This window comes from Onychostruthus taczanowskii, unplaced genomic scaffold (assembly GCF_017590055.1).
Source record: "Onychostruthus taczanowskii isolate IOZ18803 unplaced genomic scaffold, ASM1759005v1 scaffold13, whole genome shotgun sequence".
NCBI lineage: Eukaryota > Metazoa > Chordata > Aves > Passeriformes > Passeridae > Onychostruthus > Onychostruthus taczanowskii.
Window position 1 is genome coordinate 1,111,839 of NW_024498462.1, and position 18,612 is coordinate 1,130,450.

Below are 18,612 nucleotides of genomic sequence, written 5' to 3' on the forward strand. Positions count from 1 at the left end.
CAGGAGGGAGGTGTTTTGCTGCTGCTGCAGTGAGGACCCTCTGCAAGGATGAGTCTGGGGAGCAGGGAGCCCTGCACTGGGGCCAAGCCCAGCTTTCCTCACCTAAATGCTCCTGTGAAGCTGCAGCATACAGATACCATAAGTAGATGTACTTAATTTATCACTCTGTTACTAGGCAGGTTTCTAGGCAGGCTTCAGCCTAACTTTTATATTTTGTGGTTACTGAAATAGCTCTGATCTTTTTTGGGGTGAGTTCTAGCTGTGGAGGTACAACAGCCTTTCATTTGCTCTCTCTTACTTGCACCCATGCACCTTAATTCTTCTTCTCTTCTTACCTTTTTTTGGGGGTAAAATTGGACTAGAGGCTTTAGCTCAGTGTAAACCCATCCAGCAGGTTGGGGCTGCTGCAGTATTTGCCCCAATCCAAATGCCTTGCCCAGCATTCCCACCTGGTAAAGTAGGTGAGATTGCATCAGATGTACCCAGGACAACCGGCTGGGCTTGGCTGCCTGCCCTACTTTTTCCCTTGGGGACATTCACAATGCACTCACGTGTTTTTAGTAGACATTTTAACTGTTTAAGAGTCTGGCAGAACATCAGAGGCCTGATGGCAGTTCTGAAAATCCACACCCAGTGCATGCTCACAGGTATTTTTCAAAGTAAAGCCATCCTGTGGTGGCTGCCCAGGAGACAGTAGAGAGAGAGGTTGTGTCTCAGCAGAATTACAGCAACCATGAAGCTTCATTTCTGCTTCAGTCCCTGCACTGACCTTTTTCCCCCCCTGATTCTTTCCTCTTTAGGTTGCTCCCCAAATTACACTGGGCTGTTGCCCATTTAGCAGTGGAAGCAGCTGATAGTGATTGAATAATTTTGCAGCTGGATGTGTAAGACAGCACTTGCTGTGTTGTTTTGTTTCTGATTGGATTAGTATGGCTCTTTACATAGCTGATAGACACAAACTTGATTTTCTCTCTGTGCTTCCACTGCTCATTAGACATTCCCAGTTTGAATAAATGCTCTTTCAAGAAAATACATTTTCAGGGTTGTTATGACAAAATGAAACCACACTAAACCCTGTGTTTGCCTTGGTTAGTTCTTCAAGCAAAAAGACCCAGAATGGGCTTGGAAAAGAGTATCTCATCCAGTGATGCTTTTTAATTTTTTTTTTTCTGTCATCATCATAGGGAATGAGTCCTATAAAATCAGTCAGCAATTTCATCACCTGAGTACATGAGAAACACCAGGTGAGCTTCATTGAATTCTGGTGCCAGTGTCCAGTTCCTAGAGAAATTGTCATGCCATATTTGCTGGAGTGACCTTCACTTCTCTGAATCATCTGCCCCTTGCAGTAGCTGTGGTCATGCCTCTTTAGAGGAGAAGTTTCTCTCAAGGCCTCTGCACCGGAGCTTTTCAACAGATGAGGCACATCAGCTGATGAAATTAATATCTCAGGTATCTCCTGTTCAGCATTCAGATGCTCTCAGCAGGTTGAGTGTGTGGGAACAGGGAAGACCTGGTGAGAGCAAGGTGGGCACAGGGGCTGGATGCAGCTGAATGCACATGTGTAGCATTGTGTGTGAGCTGCTGCCCTTCAGTGTGTGTGTCCTGCTGACAGATTTCTGCAGTTCTTACAAAAGAAAAAGCCCAAACAAGACCACAGAACAACACATTACCTTTATTCATGGCAGTTTCCACTGCCTCTCTTTTCTCCATCTTCCTGTTCTCAGAAACCCCTTGCTTCAGAGTCAGGTTAGATCTCTTCCAGTTTTCCTGCAGTCAGTTTAAGCCCCTCCAGTTTTCCTGGGCCTGTTAAGGACTGGGATTGCAACAGCTGCCTTCACAAGTGGCAGCAGGCAGGGAAGACACACCTGGGCTGCAGAAAGCTCAGGGCTCCTGGGCTGTCCTTGGGGTGGCTCCATGAGCAGCCCACCAAACATGAGCAGTACAGCAGGCACAGGCAGTTAAAATCCCACAGGTGTGTGCGATGGCTTTCCTGCTGAGGATCTGAAAGGGATACAGGCTGTTATTCCCAACACTGAGAGAGCTGAGGCTGTGCTCCAGCATCCCTGTCAGGCATTTCTACATCCCAGTGGCAATGCAGGAAGCATTTGCTTTCCACAGATTTCTCACTAGCATCTACAATTTGTTTGAATTTCACAAACCAAAACATTTGGGAGGCAGATGCACAGCAAAGATGAAGGAGTGTGAGTTTGGCACTGCAAACAGGTGTCAGTTCATCTCTGGGGACCAGAGAAGGGTATTTCTAGAGCCAGTTCTCCCTCGTGAGTGATGCCTTAAAAGGCTTATTAGAAAAGCTTCCTGCTTGCTTATGCTACATAGCCATCAGGAAAAGAAAATAGTTATCAGTACTGGGGCATCAGTTCTCTCTGACCTGAAGAAATTATCATCAGTAAAACCAGACAAATTCATCCACTCATCTGCTTTCCCCTCGTGCCATCACTGACATGAATGTAAACAGCTAGGATGTGAGTGCCAAAAGAATGAGGATTTAGCCCATTAAAATGGCACTGCTATAACACAGCTAGGACAAATCTCTGCTCTTGAGTGGTTTGGGGCATGATAATAGCTTTATTTATGCTGCTGTGCATGCAAGTAACTGCTGCATTTGACAGAAACAGTCTGAGCTCTTATGAGCAGTATTTGAGTCTCTGCAGTGAATTTATGGGTTGCTGTAGGGGTATTTCATATCAGAAACAGACACACTCAGGAAGGTTGTTTACTGAAAATGAACTCTCGTTTGGTGTCCAATCTTAGAGCATCTATTAATGTTTGGCCCTTAGATGTTTAATGTGATGTTTCAGTTACAACTGTACTTAGTTACAGACACCAACAAAAAAAGCACATTGCTTGGACAGGCATCCTTGGTGCTTACCTCTTCTTGCACTGGCCAATCAACATAAATATTATGAGGCTAATTGACAAACTCAGGATGACTGGAATGAGAACAAATAGCTGCTTGTCCTCTTTTCTGGGCACTGCAAAGATAAATGGCAGGAAATAAGAAGATGTTAGAATGGATTCAATTACCTCCTACAGAGCTTGGGCTCAGACACAAACTCACCTTGCCCAGGTTACCCTACATGTTTTTACATATTTATTTATTTATTTGTTTGTTACAGGTATGTGTTACTGGGTGGGGTGACATCCTCCTTCAGGGTATTATATCTCTGGCACATTGATGCAGTCAATGCTATGTGCCTCTCCCCTGCCTTCTGCACCTTGCAGCAGAGCCAATGCACACAAGGACAGCCCAAGAGAGCCCACAAGGAGGAGCTGATCTGTGGTGCAGAATGGCCAGGAGGATGCTCTGTGCAGAGACTGCAAGTACCCCGTGCCCTCTCCTGCTCAGCAGCCACTCCTCCATCCCAGCTGTCCCCATGCAGCAGGGAAAGGTGCTGCTGCAGAAGCATTAGTATTTTGGGCTCGCCTGCTAAGTGCACTGGAGATGCAAAGCTGCAGGAATGGCTGTGCTGGAGCAGGTTGAAGGTGGAACTAAACCAGCAGCCCACCTCCAGTGCTGGACACCAGCAGGTCCCCTGGGCAGCCATCAGCACTTGCAACCAAACAGGTTTTATAAATCATATAAAAGAAACAGCATTTATTTTGAGTTCCATACCAGAGAAACAATCCTGCGTCCATTCACTCCAAAAGCCCTGGTCAGCACAAAAAATGTTTGTTCTCCCCCTGACACGAACACATGAAACGTGGCTTTGATTTGCTCTGGAAATTGTTACAGCAGTTTCCATTTGGGTCGAAACAGACTGAGAAACAAAAGAGAAAGAAATATCAAGGAACTTCGTGCCACCACCTGGATCTGTCTAATGTGGCCTGATGTTCCTGCACATTATCCAAGCTCTGTAAACCTTTGGATTATCTTTTGGCAGTTTTAAATGATTTCACAATAGTTTTGTACAAGCTTATGCAAATAACATGACTATGAAGACAAATCTACTGAAAATACTTTCTGGAGGTGTCATCATGTATATAACCATTTATGTCTGTTAATTTACGGAATCTTTCTTTTAATTACCCAAGTAGACTCAGGAGTGGAATATGGCAATTAAAAAAGAGACGTCCCCTATGATTAATTATCCCTTTTCGGTTTTGCCTCCAAACTGCACCTGGATAACATACAAGGAAAAAGCACCGTGCATAAAAGATATGTTCTGTCCCAGGCCACTCCTTTTGAGAGATTAGAATTACAGACTCATAGGTCCAAGTTATGCTACCCCATTCAGGGGAACAAACCGCAGCAACCTTTAAATTTCCTCGATGGCAGTTTTCTGAGATAGCAGGCAGGAGGAAACGCTCTCTTGGAGCCTCCTGCTGGGCTCTGTTCCTGCTCCAGCAGAGCTGCAGCTGCAGGTCAGGGGGTTAAGGAGGAGCGTGTGCGGTGCAGCAGCCGGTCACGATCCCGCCGGGTAACCCACACCCTGCTGCAGCCCGTGCCCCCACTGCTCGGCCAGGCTCCCCGACCCCTGCCCGTCCCCGGGACACCGCGGGTGCTGTCCCTACCGCCCAGGCAGCCGCGGCTTGCCCCGCATCTTCTGCCACCTGCACCTCGTACTCCAGGCAGTGCGGCGGCACCCGCCCGCCCGGGGGGCTCCAGGCGGCCAGCAGCTCCTGCGCTGCAGACACGGAAAGCACCAGCTGCTCCGGGGCCGAGGGCTGTGCTGAGGGGAAGAGAGAGAGACCAGGTCAGGAGTGCGCTCGGACAGCTCCTGGCAGAAAGGCTGCAGTTCATCCCCGCCAGCCTCGGTCCCTGTCCCCGCCGATGGGATTTCTGAGCGCTCCTGGCTCTCGGCCACCATGCTGCAGGAGCAGGATGTCGCCGAGTCTGGAGGGTGTGTTGTTTGTTTTAACTTGACGCACAGGTTGGCCGGAGTCCTTGTTCTGGGCTGGGTGCAGGGGTTGGAAGCGCGGGGTGTGAGCGCCGTGCCCGGTGCGTTCCCCGCGCTGCCGGGGCAGCCTGGCCCCTGCAGGGACCCTGCACGCTCTGCATCCAGAAAAGGCTCTGGGTCATGTCCCATACCCACCCTGCACGCTCTGCATCCAGAAAAGGCTCTGGGTCATGTCCCATACCCACCCTGCACGCTCTGCATCCAGAAAAGGCTCTGGTTCATCTCCCATACCCATCCTGCACGCTCTGCATCCAGAGAAGGCTCTGATTCGTGTCCCATACCCAGAGCCATACGCGAGGCACGTGGCAGCACTAATTGAATTCAGAAATGCTGCTCGCTAGCCCAGCGGCTCAGCTGGACGATTGGCTATTTGTCCTTCTGGCATGTAGGCAAATGCACCAGCACGGTGAGTGCATTTAATTAATATACACCCTAATAAACACCAAGTGCATGTAATGTTTGCACATTATGCCGTGCTCTGCTCCCTTTCCCTCCTGTCTCCCACGGGTTTGAAATCCATCTCTGGCAGAGCCCATCACACCTTGCACTCAGCTCACCCCACACCTTAGCTTGGTTTGAACAGCAAAGCCCAAAGAGCTCTCCTGTGCTTGCAAGGAGCGCAGCAGTGGTTTCAGTTCCAGCAGGAGTAAATGAAGATATCTCTGTGACTGTGCTGCTGCAGCCAAAAACCCCATAGCTGCTCTGCCACATGCCCAGCAGGCATTTATGTCATGAGTTGTCCAGCTGCCAAGTGCAGCACTTGGAGGCACCCACTGACGTCCAGGGTTGTGCTAGGTGGTGTTGCTTGCCTCCAAACACTCCTGGAAACTGAAGTCCTGCTTGGCACATGGCACAGCCCCTTCCCTGGGGGAAAGGCACAGGTTCCAACCACCTAGCTACAAAAGCACACATTGAATGGAGTCCCCTAAGGCAGGAAGTGGGCCTGGGGTGTGTGGTGGCACGAGGGTCCCCTGTGGCTTCCCTGCCATCCTTACCGAGGTTGTGGAGGCGCAGGGTGGTGTACAGCGGCTGCAGCAGGGTGGCTGCTGCTGAGCCATTGACACAAATGTTGAGATCCCTGTACTCTGCCTGGCTGAGGTTGTGCAGCACGCAGCCGAGGTTCACGCCGTGCTCCTGGATGTAGTGATCACACTGCAGCGCCTGCTCCAGCCCCTCGTACCTGGCAGTGGGCAGGGAAACAGAAAAAAGAACTAAAGCAAATTACTGCTTAGTATAATGTTTTTTATAAGATTGGACCTAAGCCTCAAGTACTGCCCAAATCCCAGCCTTTGTCCAAAGCACAGTGCTGTGGGTCAGTCACCTGGACTCCTGCTATGGCAAAAGTGTGGAGAAGAGAAAAAATCCAAATTAACATGCACAGAGAGCTTCTCAGGTCAGTTTTTAGGCTGTGCCAGGCTCTCCCCAAGCCCATTCCTGGAGCACAACAGGTGCCACTGTGTTACTGGAGCTGGGAAAGGATCTGGCCTCTACTCATAGAATCAGTCCTGCTCCTCTAGGGCCCTTCCTGCATCATCATCCACAGACCCTGGAGTTGCAGAAAAGTCCCCTCCCAGACCAAAATGAAGTGGTTTTAGGCAGGAGATGTGTGCCGGGAGGGTAGTGAGTGCTGCTGAGCTGCTGTGGCTTACATCAGGTGATTCCCATGGCTCTCCACGGGCACATGGAAACTCAGGGTTTGCCAGGAAGGGGTTTGCTATTTGTTACTTAATGTGCAGCCACAACCCTGTCCCTTCTGCCTTTGGGGGCCACTCCCCAAAGCTGAGCTGCTGGCTGCATCCTGGAAATACTGACTGGTGTCTCATACTGCCTTTTAAGATTCTTGCTGTTTTATGCCCTCACGACAGGGCTGAATTTGGCCCCTGTACTCCAAACCTAATGAAAGTCTCCTTGCACAGCACATTATGTTTGGGGGAAAAACTTCATGTTCTAGTACAATAAAAATTTGCTCACAGGGATCAAAGGATGCCGTGGTGTCCACCCAATCTTGTGATAAAATGGGACCCAGATCCAAATGCCTGGTTTTATTGAAGGCAATTGAATCAAGGTTGGGTTTTTTAGTGTTTGTTTTCCTTTTAGGCATGAATCATGCATTTCCATGGTTTCCTTTAAGCAGATCTTTGCAGCTAGCAAGATGGTTTTGAATCGGTGCTTCTCCTTTGAAGACTATTTCCAAGAACTACATGGAATCTCTTTAAAATGCAGCTATGCTTTTCTCCACATAGCCCAGTGGCACAAAACCCAGCCTAAGTCATCCTTTCCATAATATCATAGGAGCTGAAGCACAAACACAGTATTTTCTTTGTCCCAAACCACTAATTCTAGCTGTTTTTCCTGCAGAACAGAATTCAGGCACCAGTTTAAAAGAAACAGCTGAGAGTTATGTATTATTATTACCTTGTGGCAGCATGTTTGCTTGTATGGGATGTGCTGAGGCTATGAAAATATATTTGAACACTAAAACTCTAAGTTGCTGAGAAGCTCCACTCTGTGTCTAGGGTTCACTGAGCTTGGTAGCCTTGTGCTAAATCCTGTCCAGTTGAGATATATGAACTGTGATCATGGGAAATGTGCAGCCAGAGCTATCCAGGTGTGTTTAGCAAAGAGAAAACACAAGTCTTTATGGTGGACAACATGCAGAAAACACCTCCTGGGGATAATAAAAGGAAAGGAGGAAGTGAGAAGATATTTCCTGGCAAAGATCAGCATGGGCCTGATTTTAAGAAAGTAAGAAAGGATTTGGTGTTTTCTTGCCAGAAGCTGTGTATTGCTTAGGACATTATTTTGGCTCATTCTGGGTGAACTGGGCAATAGCACTGCCAGCTGTAAAAGCATATTTACTGTGGCATTTTTGTACTCTGAGTGGTTCACTTGATTGCTGTCTGGATGTTTTCCTATTTTGCTGTTACATACCAATAATATAGCCCATAATGTACACCACGAGGTGTGAGGAGACCTGGCTGCCAGGTGCACTTCAGGTATTCCCAGTCATGATAGATGCAGTTGAAATTCTGGATCTCTGATTCAAGTTTTCCTGTCAAATGAGAAGGAAATAACCACTGTTTAGCAGTGTATCAGTCAGATGTAGCAAAACCACAGTTTTATGCCTTTGAACAACTGTGTGCTGCAGTTGAAAAATAAAAAATGGAAAGAAAAGAAAGGAAAAAAGAAAAGTCAGCCAGTCAGAATTATTAGTTTTACTGCCGAGTGCTCCATTTCTCATAAAAGCCAGTCCACCTTAGAGCAGAAAGATGCTTAAATGACCTTTTCATTCAGCAGTGGAGCTCTTGCAGGGCAGCTGAGCAGAGCTTGGGCACGGGCAGAGGGAAAGAAGCCCCAGGTATCCAGTAACCACAACCACAGCCTTTGGTAGCAGAGCTGCTCTAGTGTCTTAAACAGCAGCAAGCCCTGCAATAATTTATCCATCCAGGAACCCTCAAGCCAGCACTGGTTCATGAAACAGGCTCATGCAAAGCACCCAAATGCAGCAGGTACCACAGGCTGGTCCTAACCTTGTGGTGGGATCTGAAAGGTTGCATAAATCCAGTCACTCTGCACCTCCACATCACCTGTACACTGTCCTCTGAGCAGTGTCTGCAGCCTCACTTCAGCAGTCCTGCTCAGGTCAAATCCAACTCTGAGTTTTAGCTTCCTAGTAAAAATAACCTGGTTGAAAGACAGACTTTTTAAGCACCTCTTCTGTCACTAAGTGGGCTGCAGAATTAGGTACCCTTGCTCTTGCTCCAGCTGCAAATAGCCTCATTTGTGTGCTTTATTGTCTCTTTATATTTCTGTCCTGCCTCACTTGCCCAGCGCTCCTCCAGCATTAATCCATGTCTGCTGTGCCCAGCCTTGCTGGCTGTGAGTTCCTTCACCCCACAGGAGCCAGCCAGGACAAGGCAGAGCAGGCTGATTAATGGGACCCCCAGCAGCAAGGAGCAGAAATCCACATAAAAGGCATTTTTTTAATGGTATGAAATAATCAGAAACAGAAAGAACAATGAGTCTTGTAAGGCTGAAGCACAAGCAGCCCCTGAAAGGGTGAACCAGCAGCCAGGCACAGCAGCCCACCCTCACCCACCACTGTGTACCACCTGGCTTAGCCTTTGTGGGACTTTCTGAGCACCCCCTTGAAGGTTTTTATTTTTTTTTTTTTAATCTCAGCCTTACTCCCCTTAACTTTATGCAAGGACAATGAAGTTGACAAGGTTTATAACAAATGATGAGACAAAGTGTTGTGTTAGCTCATGTAGGACAGAGGTAAAGTGCCATAAATGCATCTGTGCCACAAAATGCATCCGTGTGCTGCAGTGGGAACAGCAATGGCACAGCCCACAGTCAGGCTGCTCTCAGCACTCCCCAGGTGTGAGAGCTCTGGTGAGCCAGGTATTTCTAACAGATATCAATGATGCTGTCATTGATCATCTTCTGCACTTGTCCAAAGGATTTTCTTCAGCCTGACTGTTCTTCATGACCTTATCTGAGGTCAACATTTTGGCAAGCTGTCAGAGGTGATTTTGCTCTAGTCTGTACATCTGCCTCATATAAGAAACTTTTATTACACATGACCTCAGGAATTCGGATTTTTTTTTATTTTTTTTCTGGAAACTGTATATGGTTTTCTTGTAAATTGCAGTTAAAATCATCCTGGAGGGCTCTGCACAGATGCACACTGCTGCACAGCTGGGAGCATGGGGTGCATCATGACCAGCATCAGGTCCAGGAGCCCCTTTCCATGCCCTTGCAATTGCAACCCATAGCTGAAACAGGATTTTTCCCTCTGCAGGCTCTTTTGGGATGGCTGGGCCCAACCCCATTTCTGTGGGGGCTGAGCACAACTTGGCAGCCTTGGCTTTGTGCCCCAGGCCAGTGAAGCAGTGACCTGTTCCAGCAAGGAGCTGGGCTCCAGCACTGCCAGCCTGACTGAATGCTCCTTCTCTCTCTGGTCAAGCCCTCTAGCTCTCCTGCTTTAGGATTGTGCATCCTTATTCTTTCAGGATTTCATTCTGTATTTTAGGCTGTTGAGGGAGATCCTCAGCATATTTTTCATGTGTTCCTCAGTACCTTGTGCCAACCAAAGAGCTCCCCACTGCTGGGTTTCTCCTCTCCCCATTCCTTTTACCTTCCTAACCCTGCAGCAGCTTTCATCTTCTAAGCACTGACAAAATATATTCCAACAACCCTTCCTGTGCTGTGCCTGCTCCTGCCCTGCTACACATCAGTGAGAGATGACTGACTATTTTATCAAAGAGCTGAGCTAGAGTCAACCACATCTAAAAGAGAGAAGTACATGGTAATTAGGAACACAGTTATGGGTAGAGGGAATTTTAGAGCATTAGGATAATTAATGAAATTTAACTTTTATTTGTTCACCACATCCCTAAGGATCTGTTGTTTCAGTTCAAGCCCCATAAAGATGCTTTAGAAAATTGTAAATATTTTTTCCTTTTACAATGAGGAATGTTATTATTCTGGGCAGCAAACACCCAGCCCTGTGACAGAAAGAACCCCTTCCCTGGCTGCTGCTGCTACATTTCAAAGCACATTCCCATTCAAACCACTGAAACAGTCTGGTTTCTCATGGAAAACTGGAACAGCTTTGGTTCTACTCCTGCTTGAAATGCAGACATAAATCTGTGCAGGAAGTAAGGGCAGAACAACAGCCCTGGTTTGGGAGGATTATTGCTGTGCCTTACCTTCCAGTCTCTATCCCCAGTGCTGCGATATTCAAACTTGTATTTTACTGTGCACTCCTCCAAGGCCTGGCCGTGGGGCGGAGGCTTCCACTCCACATCCAGAGAGCCCAGGAGCCCGGGGTCAGTGATCCGAAGGTCCCGTGGGGGAGCAACTACATTAAAAACAAAGCAGAGGGTGAAACAGAGAGTCAAAGTGGAGAAAACAAACCCAAAGCAGCCACGCAACAGTCAGTGTGATACTTTGCTGTGAATTGTTGACATGCAGCTGCTGGATGTGGAGGGAAGTGCTGCAGCCCTGGCTGTCCAACAAACACACTCAAGCTCTGCCCCTGCCCACACCCCAAAAACCAGTTTTTGCTGAGAAAGCACTCAAGATCATTGAAAAGGCACGCAGAATGACAGTTTTTCACACCCTTTTTCAAGATGTTTTAAGCAAAACTGCTGTCCTGGGATGACCTTTCATGTCCTGTATTTGCTTACCTTCAACCCCTGGTGTTCACCTACCTTCAGGACACTTATTTCTGCAAACATTGTGTTCAGCACATCCACCAACACAGGATGACAGATCAAAGCATGCTCTCAGGGGGATTTACTTTCCTTTGCCATAATAGACACAAATCACCTATATTGCTTTAAATATTTCTTTCAAGAGTATTAAAGATTATTGTGAAGAAAAAAAAAAAAAAAACCAGGAAAAAAAGGTAAAAAGCACAGAATTAGAATAGTTCTTATTTTGGACATCTATCAGCTATACAAAAATATGCCTTTACAGTTGAGCTGGCTTTTATAAATGCATTTCAAGGTGCTGATATGTGTCAATAAATAAGGAAGTATGGATGAATTCCATACTCAGACATGTCCTAAAGGTCCAGCTCTATATGGAGTTGTCATTCACATGACAAAAACCGTGTGGTTGCTCAGTTTTATTAGCTGAAACAAAGCCAATTTTTGTCAACATCCAAGGTCATTTTTCTCCACTATCTAGAGGCGAGATTATCCATTTGGTTTTTACATATTCATTGCATGATACACCTCATTTCACAGGAATTTGGAGCCCATGTCCTGGCAGAGCCAGTCCAGAATTACCACCATTCTCCCTTTGAATCTGGCCTCCAGATCACTGACTTCTCTGACATGTCTTCATCAGGATTTACACAATTTTTTTCTTTTATTCTTTTAAGAAATCCATTGTGAAAGCAAACCATAAGGATATTTTTCAGTGGAAGATGGTGACATAAATCCAGGTTTAATGTGCTCCCTGGAAAGTTTGCAGGGTACATTGCTGGAGGATTTGTTTCTTCTACAGGAATTTTCCCAAATAAAACACACTCCAGGCAGCAGTTTGAAAATTCCACTTTTCCCAGTATGTGAAGCTTCATGGGAGATTTGTTACTACATTAGATGGTGAAATAGGAATGCATTTAGGATGACACTGGACCAAGGGCTTGGGAGGCTCCTCCTGAGTGTATAAATGCTGTGCCTCACAGAAGTGCAAACAAGGAAGCAAAGAGCTGCTAGCCTTTGTCATGATAAGCTGTCAAAAGACAATTAGATTGGTCAGAACTGGAATTTCTGTCTGGATAGGAGAATGCTCTGAAATGTATTTATATCTTGAGCTTGAGCAAAACAGAAGTATTTTTTCAAAACAATTGTAATTGTCAACAGCAATTCTTACAAAAAAAAATCTGACTGGATTTCAGAGGGAACAGAAAAGCTTCTCTTTGGGATGTTGCTTGCATTCTGGAGTTTCATTGTTTTTTAAATGTCAGCACTGCCTCTTGCAGTTTCTCATTTTCACAATAACACATTAGCAGTCTCGCTCACATCCCCATCACTCACACAGAACACAGGACTAGAAATGCTCTATGTCACCATGCAGTCTTGAAGGAAAGCTGCTCCTGGATGTTTCTTGGAAAAAACCAAACTAACAGCTTCTCCCCCTGAGAATGTTTGTGGTGGTGAGTAGGCAATGCTGAGCTGGCTGTAGGCAGCCACAGCCCTCCCTGCCACCCTCCCGCTGCTGGGCACGCTGCCACCAGCATCGCTGCCCTGCTGACTCTTGGAACCCAGGGCACAGGGAATGTTTCTCTGCCTGGCCTGAGAAGTCCTGACCCCCAGGAGAACACTGCTTTTAATCTTCCTCCATGGAGAAAGCTGCCAAGACTTTGGGATGGATTGGAATCTATGAGTGTGTGAAATAGACAGTGGCACAGTTTATCACAGCGTGAACAACTCAGAGTTTTGGGGTTTTAGTATGGAGGTGGATAGAAGACAAGATGGAGGATTTTGGGCATTGTCCGATCTCTTTCTTGCTCTTCATCTGCTCCATTTTCTGCAGTGTTGGGGGCACAGGGTGACTGGTTAGAAAGAGCCCCAATGCAGATGTTGCATGAACTGAAAAATAATTAATTATCGGTAGAAAGGTAGAAATAAAATACATTCCAAGAGTTATTGGACAAAATAGTTTTAAAAGACGATGAACTGGTGTGTCTTGTGACTTTTTGGTGCCTTCCCTTTGTGTGCTAAGTCTGGTATGTAGACAGTGTGCTGAACTGCTGATAAAGAGAAAAATAAACAACAACCTGAAGACCAACAAACCAAAAGTGCTGTTCACCTCTCAATCCTGGCACAGAACCTTTTAGGGGTGTCCCCATCAGGGGAACCTCAGGGGGGGCTTTTCACAGGTGACAAACCCCTGCTTGTCCCCATCTGCCCCCACCACATCTGTCCACACCACGCCCTCTGAGATGCAGGTGGGGTTTGCAATTTTCCACCTGTTCTGCCGGTGGAAAACCAGCAGCCTGCCAGGTGTCCCCTCAAATGTCCCCCTCTATGTCTGCCTTTCCCTGTGCTGTTCAGAGAGGTGGAGGTGACACTCATGTTTTCTGGAGCCCATTTCAAAGACAGCAGGCTTTGCTCAGAGTGGAAGCAGGGGGAGTGGTCATAGACAGGTAAAAGGACTATAAAAGAAAAGCCTCATAAAATCAGGCCTGTTCTGCTGGATTCATAGCTGGCCTGTCATTTCTTCTAAGTGCAGCTAGTACTTTGCAAGTTTCCAAGTGAAAACAATCTTGGTATGAATGGTTTGTTAACATAACAACCTATGCTTGGGTGAAAAATAAGTACACCTGCATAAACATTAGATCTGTTCCATGAGAACCCACAAAAGATAAATGTAAACACCCTCACCCTTAGCACATACACACAAATCACCTTCTGACCAACAAATGCAGTAAGAAAACTACCAGCCAATAGATGTTGCACATGAGGTCTGTGAAAACTGTACAAAATAAGTTATGTGAATAAAGTTTTGGCTTTGCCCACATGAGGAAAACGGAGCCTTGCCTGATTTATTCCGACAGGGGGTTGTGGCAGCTTTCTGTGCGTGCTGGCTGGCAGGACAGGCAGTCTCTCAGTGGCCTCCTGGGCATGTTCTCACCTCTGCACCATGCACTGCTTCCACCAGGGAGGGCCAGACCTGCTCAGCATCTCTCTGGGTGCAAATGCCAGCTGCCTGCAGTGCAGTGCAGCAAAGGGCTGCTCGAGGGCTGGAAGCAAAGGGTGCTTGAGGTGCCACTGCATGAATGACAGCTTGCAGAGCAGTATTCTCTCAGGAGCATTACTCTCCAAGTACAAATAAGCCTTGTGTTTCTTACACCCAGCACAGTCTCTGTGTCTGGGACCATGCTCAGGAGCATTTATAGCAGTGTTTCTATTTGATAACTCTCTATCAAACAAATATACTTGCTGTGCACCAAAGACTGCCTCTTCTCCTTTCAGATCCACTCAGAAAACAGCCACTAAACACATAACATATTTACACAATGGATTACATGTTTATGAACCAGCACTCTCACAGCAATGCACACACAGAGAAGAAAAGCTCTGGCTGAAGGAGAAGCCCCCCAAAGGGCCCAAGTGAGCACCGAGCAATGACACAAGAGCACACCGAGCTTTACCTGAGCTGGGGGAGGAGGAGGAGGAGGCCAGCAGCCAGCCCCACACCAGCGGCACGGCGAGCAGGGGCAGCCTGCGGGGAGCCATCAGGGACAGGCTGCCGTGGCAGGCGGCAGGAGAGCAGTCCTGCAGCAGCTCTGAGGGGCTGTGGAGACACAGCAGAGGGCAAAGGCTTCAGCACTGACCTGGTGTTCCCTCTGCAGGCTCAGTACTGACAATGAGCGTGGCTTTACTTGTTTACCAAGGCTGATTAATTATTTCCCAGAGGACTTCTCTTTGCAGCTTTTGGTGATGGCCAAACGTGGCTTCATTTGAAATAGTTTCTGGCCAGCTAAGCGCACTCTCCAGAAGTGTGTCAGTACTTCAATCACCAGCCCTCTGTCTCATGCCTTCTCTGGAAAGTGATTCAACTCCCTGCCACAGGAAGTGCCTTGGACCAGTGATACTTTAATTAAAAAAAAATGAAAACAGAATGCCTGAGCCTTGTCGTATCTAGACACATCTTATGCAACTATCCCCACCTTTTGCCTTTGCTGTTTCAGGACAGGTAGGAATGGTAGGAATGTTTGTGAGAATTCTTAGTTGTCATGGCAATATTTGAAGGGGACAAATTTCTCTACCTGTGCAAGTCTGCTGGAGGGAAGATGGGGACTGAGAGGGAAAGGAGCAGAGTTTGCAGGGAGGAGGCTACTCTTTCCTTCAGATTTCATGCTAAAGGTGGGTAGAAATTACTGCCTACAGACACCCCAGATCAGCATGCTTCCCTGTGCCAGAAAGCACATGCATTCTGACAGGGTTTTAATTTTTTTCATATAGATACAGGTCTAGGTATAGATTAGATAGAGATGGAGGATGAGAGAGAGATATAGATTAGATATAGATACAGATCTTGGTATATAAATAGGTCTAGATACAGACATTAATCTTCCTGGAACCTTGAGGACACTGCTTGAGCTCCACTTAAGTAAGAAATTGGCAGCCTCAGTGTGAGCATGCAATTTATCACTGAGATCTATTCAGAAAACAAACTCACTTTATATTGCCCACACAAGCCTGGTTTAAGCAGGTGAAATCCCAGGTCAGACTCTGGCACAGCTGCTTCCTCCTCAGAACCCACAGCTACCGTGCAGAAATGGGAAACTTGGGCTCTGCTGGACAACAGAACTTCAGGTCAGAGGGATCTTTAGAACTCTGAGGACTGGAGCCAACACAAACCCTCCATCACTGGAAGAAGTGGCTCAGGAGAGCCAGAGGAGGAGACAGGTTGTGCTGGCCAGGGTATCTGTACATGTTTAAAATTAACCAGAAATCTGAGCTGGCAGCACATAGCAGCAACTAAAAATACACAACAATTTTAACAGCAAATTTTCTATTTAAATTAACATCAAATCCCCCCAATCCATCACATAATTGTAACTATTATATCACATAAATCCATCACATAAATATAGTTATTACATAAGTATTATTATTACAGCAATAGCAGTAATTTTTCTGTTTCACTGTGAAGCGAGAACGTGTAGGCAGAAGAAATCAGAGGAATTACTTCTTTGACCTATCAAACACAGGACAAAACCAGTGTCAGTACAAACCTGTAGGCAGTGGGTCTGTGCTTCAGAAAGGTCCAAGGGAGCAGTGGCAGAGGAGAGCTGCCTTGCAGAGCTGGAGAAGCAGCAGCTCCAGCTCGGAGCTGGTGAGCAGCAGCATCCAGGGACTGAGTGTGCATGCTAGCACAGAAAGCTTCTTTTCATTTCCAGTAAGGTGATTTGAATATATTCATATGATTTCAGAAGGCAAGTAAAAATAAACAAATGCTTTCACGTGGAGGTTTAAAATCATCAGAGTGCTCTTACCTTGACCTCTAGCTGCGTGGGAACCCATCTATCTCTGGAGTGTGGGGCTCCTCGGCAGCTTCATGGCTCAAAGCTTTGCATTTCACAGAAATCCTGTGGTTTTTAAAGACTTCTCTCTGTGCTCCCCAGGGATCAGATGTTGCATTGCAATGTGATGGCTTTGGCCACACGGTCAGAGGATTTACTAATCACCAGAGGGAACATTGCTGGGTTTTATGAGGTGCTGGTGCTAATTGTTGTTGTTACGTGCTCAAGTGGGTCAAAGGTATGTTTGAAATATTGAAGTGATTCATTAAGATGAAAACCAAATGACAGAATCAGTGCAGCTGGAGCTGGTGACAGCTGGCAGCAACAGCCCCTGGCTCACTGCAGACCCACGCACTGCCTTGACCCCTGTGGCTCCCCCAGGGGGTCCCCAGGACCTCCCCCAGTGGGACCCACCACAGAGCATTCCCAGAATCTCGCTGGCTCTGGAACCAATCCAGCCTCTCCTGGCTCTTGGGGCTCTGCAGGGAATGCAGTGAATTATCCCCCTCCTCGCCCCTCTGCTCCGGCAGGCATTCAGCCACGAGTTTGTGCAGCCTTGCCCGTCTCCATTTACTTCATCCCTTGTCTCCTGCAAGCCCTCCCCAGCCTGGAGAACCCTGCAAGGAGCAGGTGCTTCCACCACACCTGGCTTACTGCAGGTGAGAAATCTATTACCAAATACACCTTGCTGGAAAAACATCTGATGGTTTCTGCAGACCTGCCAAGGATCATTCAAGGTCATGGCCAGTCATACATGAGTCAGTCACGGCCCTGCTGCCTCCTGTGAGCTGCAGGAATGTGACTGCAGTGAGTGCCCTCCAGGAGGGACAATGGGGATGTTTTGGGAAGAGCAGAGCTGGGCTGTGCGTGCCCTGACAAGAAATGAGCTGTGGCTCAGGCTGACTCTTCCCATGGGCCAGATTTAGGCGTATTGGGAAAGAGTTCAGGCATACAAAGAGCATGAGAAATGACAGCAGGAACTGAAGGAGTGCTTCTTGTTAGGAAGAAAAGTGTCCTCCAAGCACCTGTACAGGACTTAGGGCATCACTGTTTGATGAGAGGCGGAATGGATGTGTTGTCACTTCCCAGCTCTTGTCAGTGGGAATGTTTTGGAGCAGCAAGGCCAGGATCAGGCCCCTTTCCAGCTGCCAGGCATCCTCTCCATTTCTCTGTGTGCATAGACACACAGGAATGTGCAGTGCTAACACTGTAACCTTGACAGCCCTGTGAATTTTGGGGGTAAGGGGGTTATGGGAGAGTTGTGCTCTCACTGAAATTGCACACTGCTGGATTTTCCTTCTTACTTCCTGCAAAGGATGGGGGGAAAAGTCCCTTACTGCTGGTAAATGTACGGCCCTGCTTTCAGAGTTATGCAAGATTAGAATTTAGCATTCATGTATTCCTGTTGTGTAAGCTCTTTAAAAAGAAAAGGTCACACTGCACACATTGCTCGAAACAAATAAGAAACATTTGCCAGTAGAGTGAATGCCAGTTCCCAAATGCTAGAACTGGGTCAATTCCTGAGAAGATTAGGTTGGAAAAAATGCATAGTTGGGATTTGCAATAGTAGAGCTCCACCACACATCCAGCAGCACTGGAGCACCTGGGAAGGAGCAGAGGGTGCAGGTCTGTGCTGGACTTGCTGGTCCAGCTGCTTTGGCCATGTCCTGCCCAAAACAACCCCTCTGTGTACTGCAAGTGCTTTTCCCTTCCTCTCCTCGTGCCGCTGTGCTGGCACTGCTCCTCCTGCTCTGTTCCTGCCCTGGCAGTGCAGGTGCAGCCAGGCTGCTCCTGCAGGACTCAGCTGAGGCTCACTGGAGAGGATCCATGCCCATTCCAGCAAAGCTGGGGGAGGCACTGCCGTGGGTGGCTGGGACACCAGTGTCCCAGGGCACAGCTCTGCACAGGCCATGTGCCCAGGGCTTGGCTGGCTCCAGCCTCACTGACTGAAGCCGTGAGCGGTGTCCCAGCAAGCTGCGGGACAGGCAGGGACAATCCCTGTGTGTGCTGTACCAGAGCCTCAGGTCAGGGCAGGCACAGGCAGTGGATTTAGGTTTTATTAACTGTTGTGTAAATGGGATTAAGTTGCAAAAAAATATAAAAAAATATCCATCATGAGGCGATGACAAGATCATGGAA

The 18,612-nt window shown here is 47.4% G+C and overlaps 1 protein-coding gene across 1 annotated transcript; it reads right to left on the reverse strand.

Moving 5' to 3' along the window:
- Window positions 1–1,951: 1,951 nt before the first annotated feature.
- IL13RA2 (interleukin 13 receptor subunit alpha 2) lies at window positions 1,952–16,498 on the reverse strand. Its single transcript, XM_041396644.1, has 11 exons — window positions 16,447–16,498; window positions 15,627–15,741; window positions 14,596–14,738; window positions 10,637–10,788; window positions 8,453–8,606; window positions 7,854–7,974; window positions 5,918–6,102; window positions 4,537–4,694; window positions 3,638–3,782; window positions 2,894–2,996; window positions 1,952–2,004 (listed from the first exon to the last, which is right to left on the reverse strand). The coding sequence occupies exons 3-11, from the start codon at window positions 14,678–14,680 to the stop codon at window positions 1,962–1,964; spliced, it is 1,146 nt and encodes a 381-aa protein (XP_041252578.1). The 5' UTR covers window positions 14,681–14,738; window positions 15,627–15,741; window positions 16,447–16,498; the 3' UTR covers window positions 1,952–1,961.
- Between the last annotated feature and the right edge of the window lie 2,114 nt (window positions 16,499–18,612).

Coding starts and splice junctions, on each gene's coding strand:
- IL13RA2 (XM_041396644.1), bottom strand. CDS start 14,680: ATGGCTCCCCGCAGGCTGCCCCTGCTCGCCGTGCCGCTGGTGTGGGGC. Junction 10,789..14,595: donor CTCCTCCTCCCCCAGCTCAG/GTAAAGCTCGGT, acceptor TTTTTAATGTAG/TTGCTCCCCCACGGGACCTT. Junction 6,103..7,853: donor CATTATGGGCTATATTATTG/GTATGTAACAGC, acceptor GCCCACTGCCAG/GTACGAGGGGCTGGAGCAGG.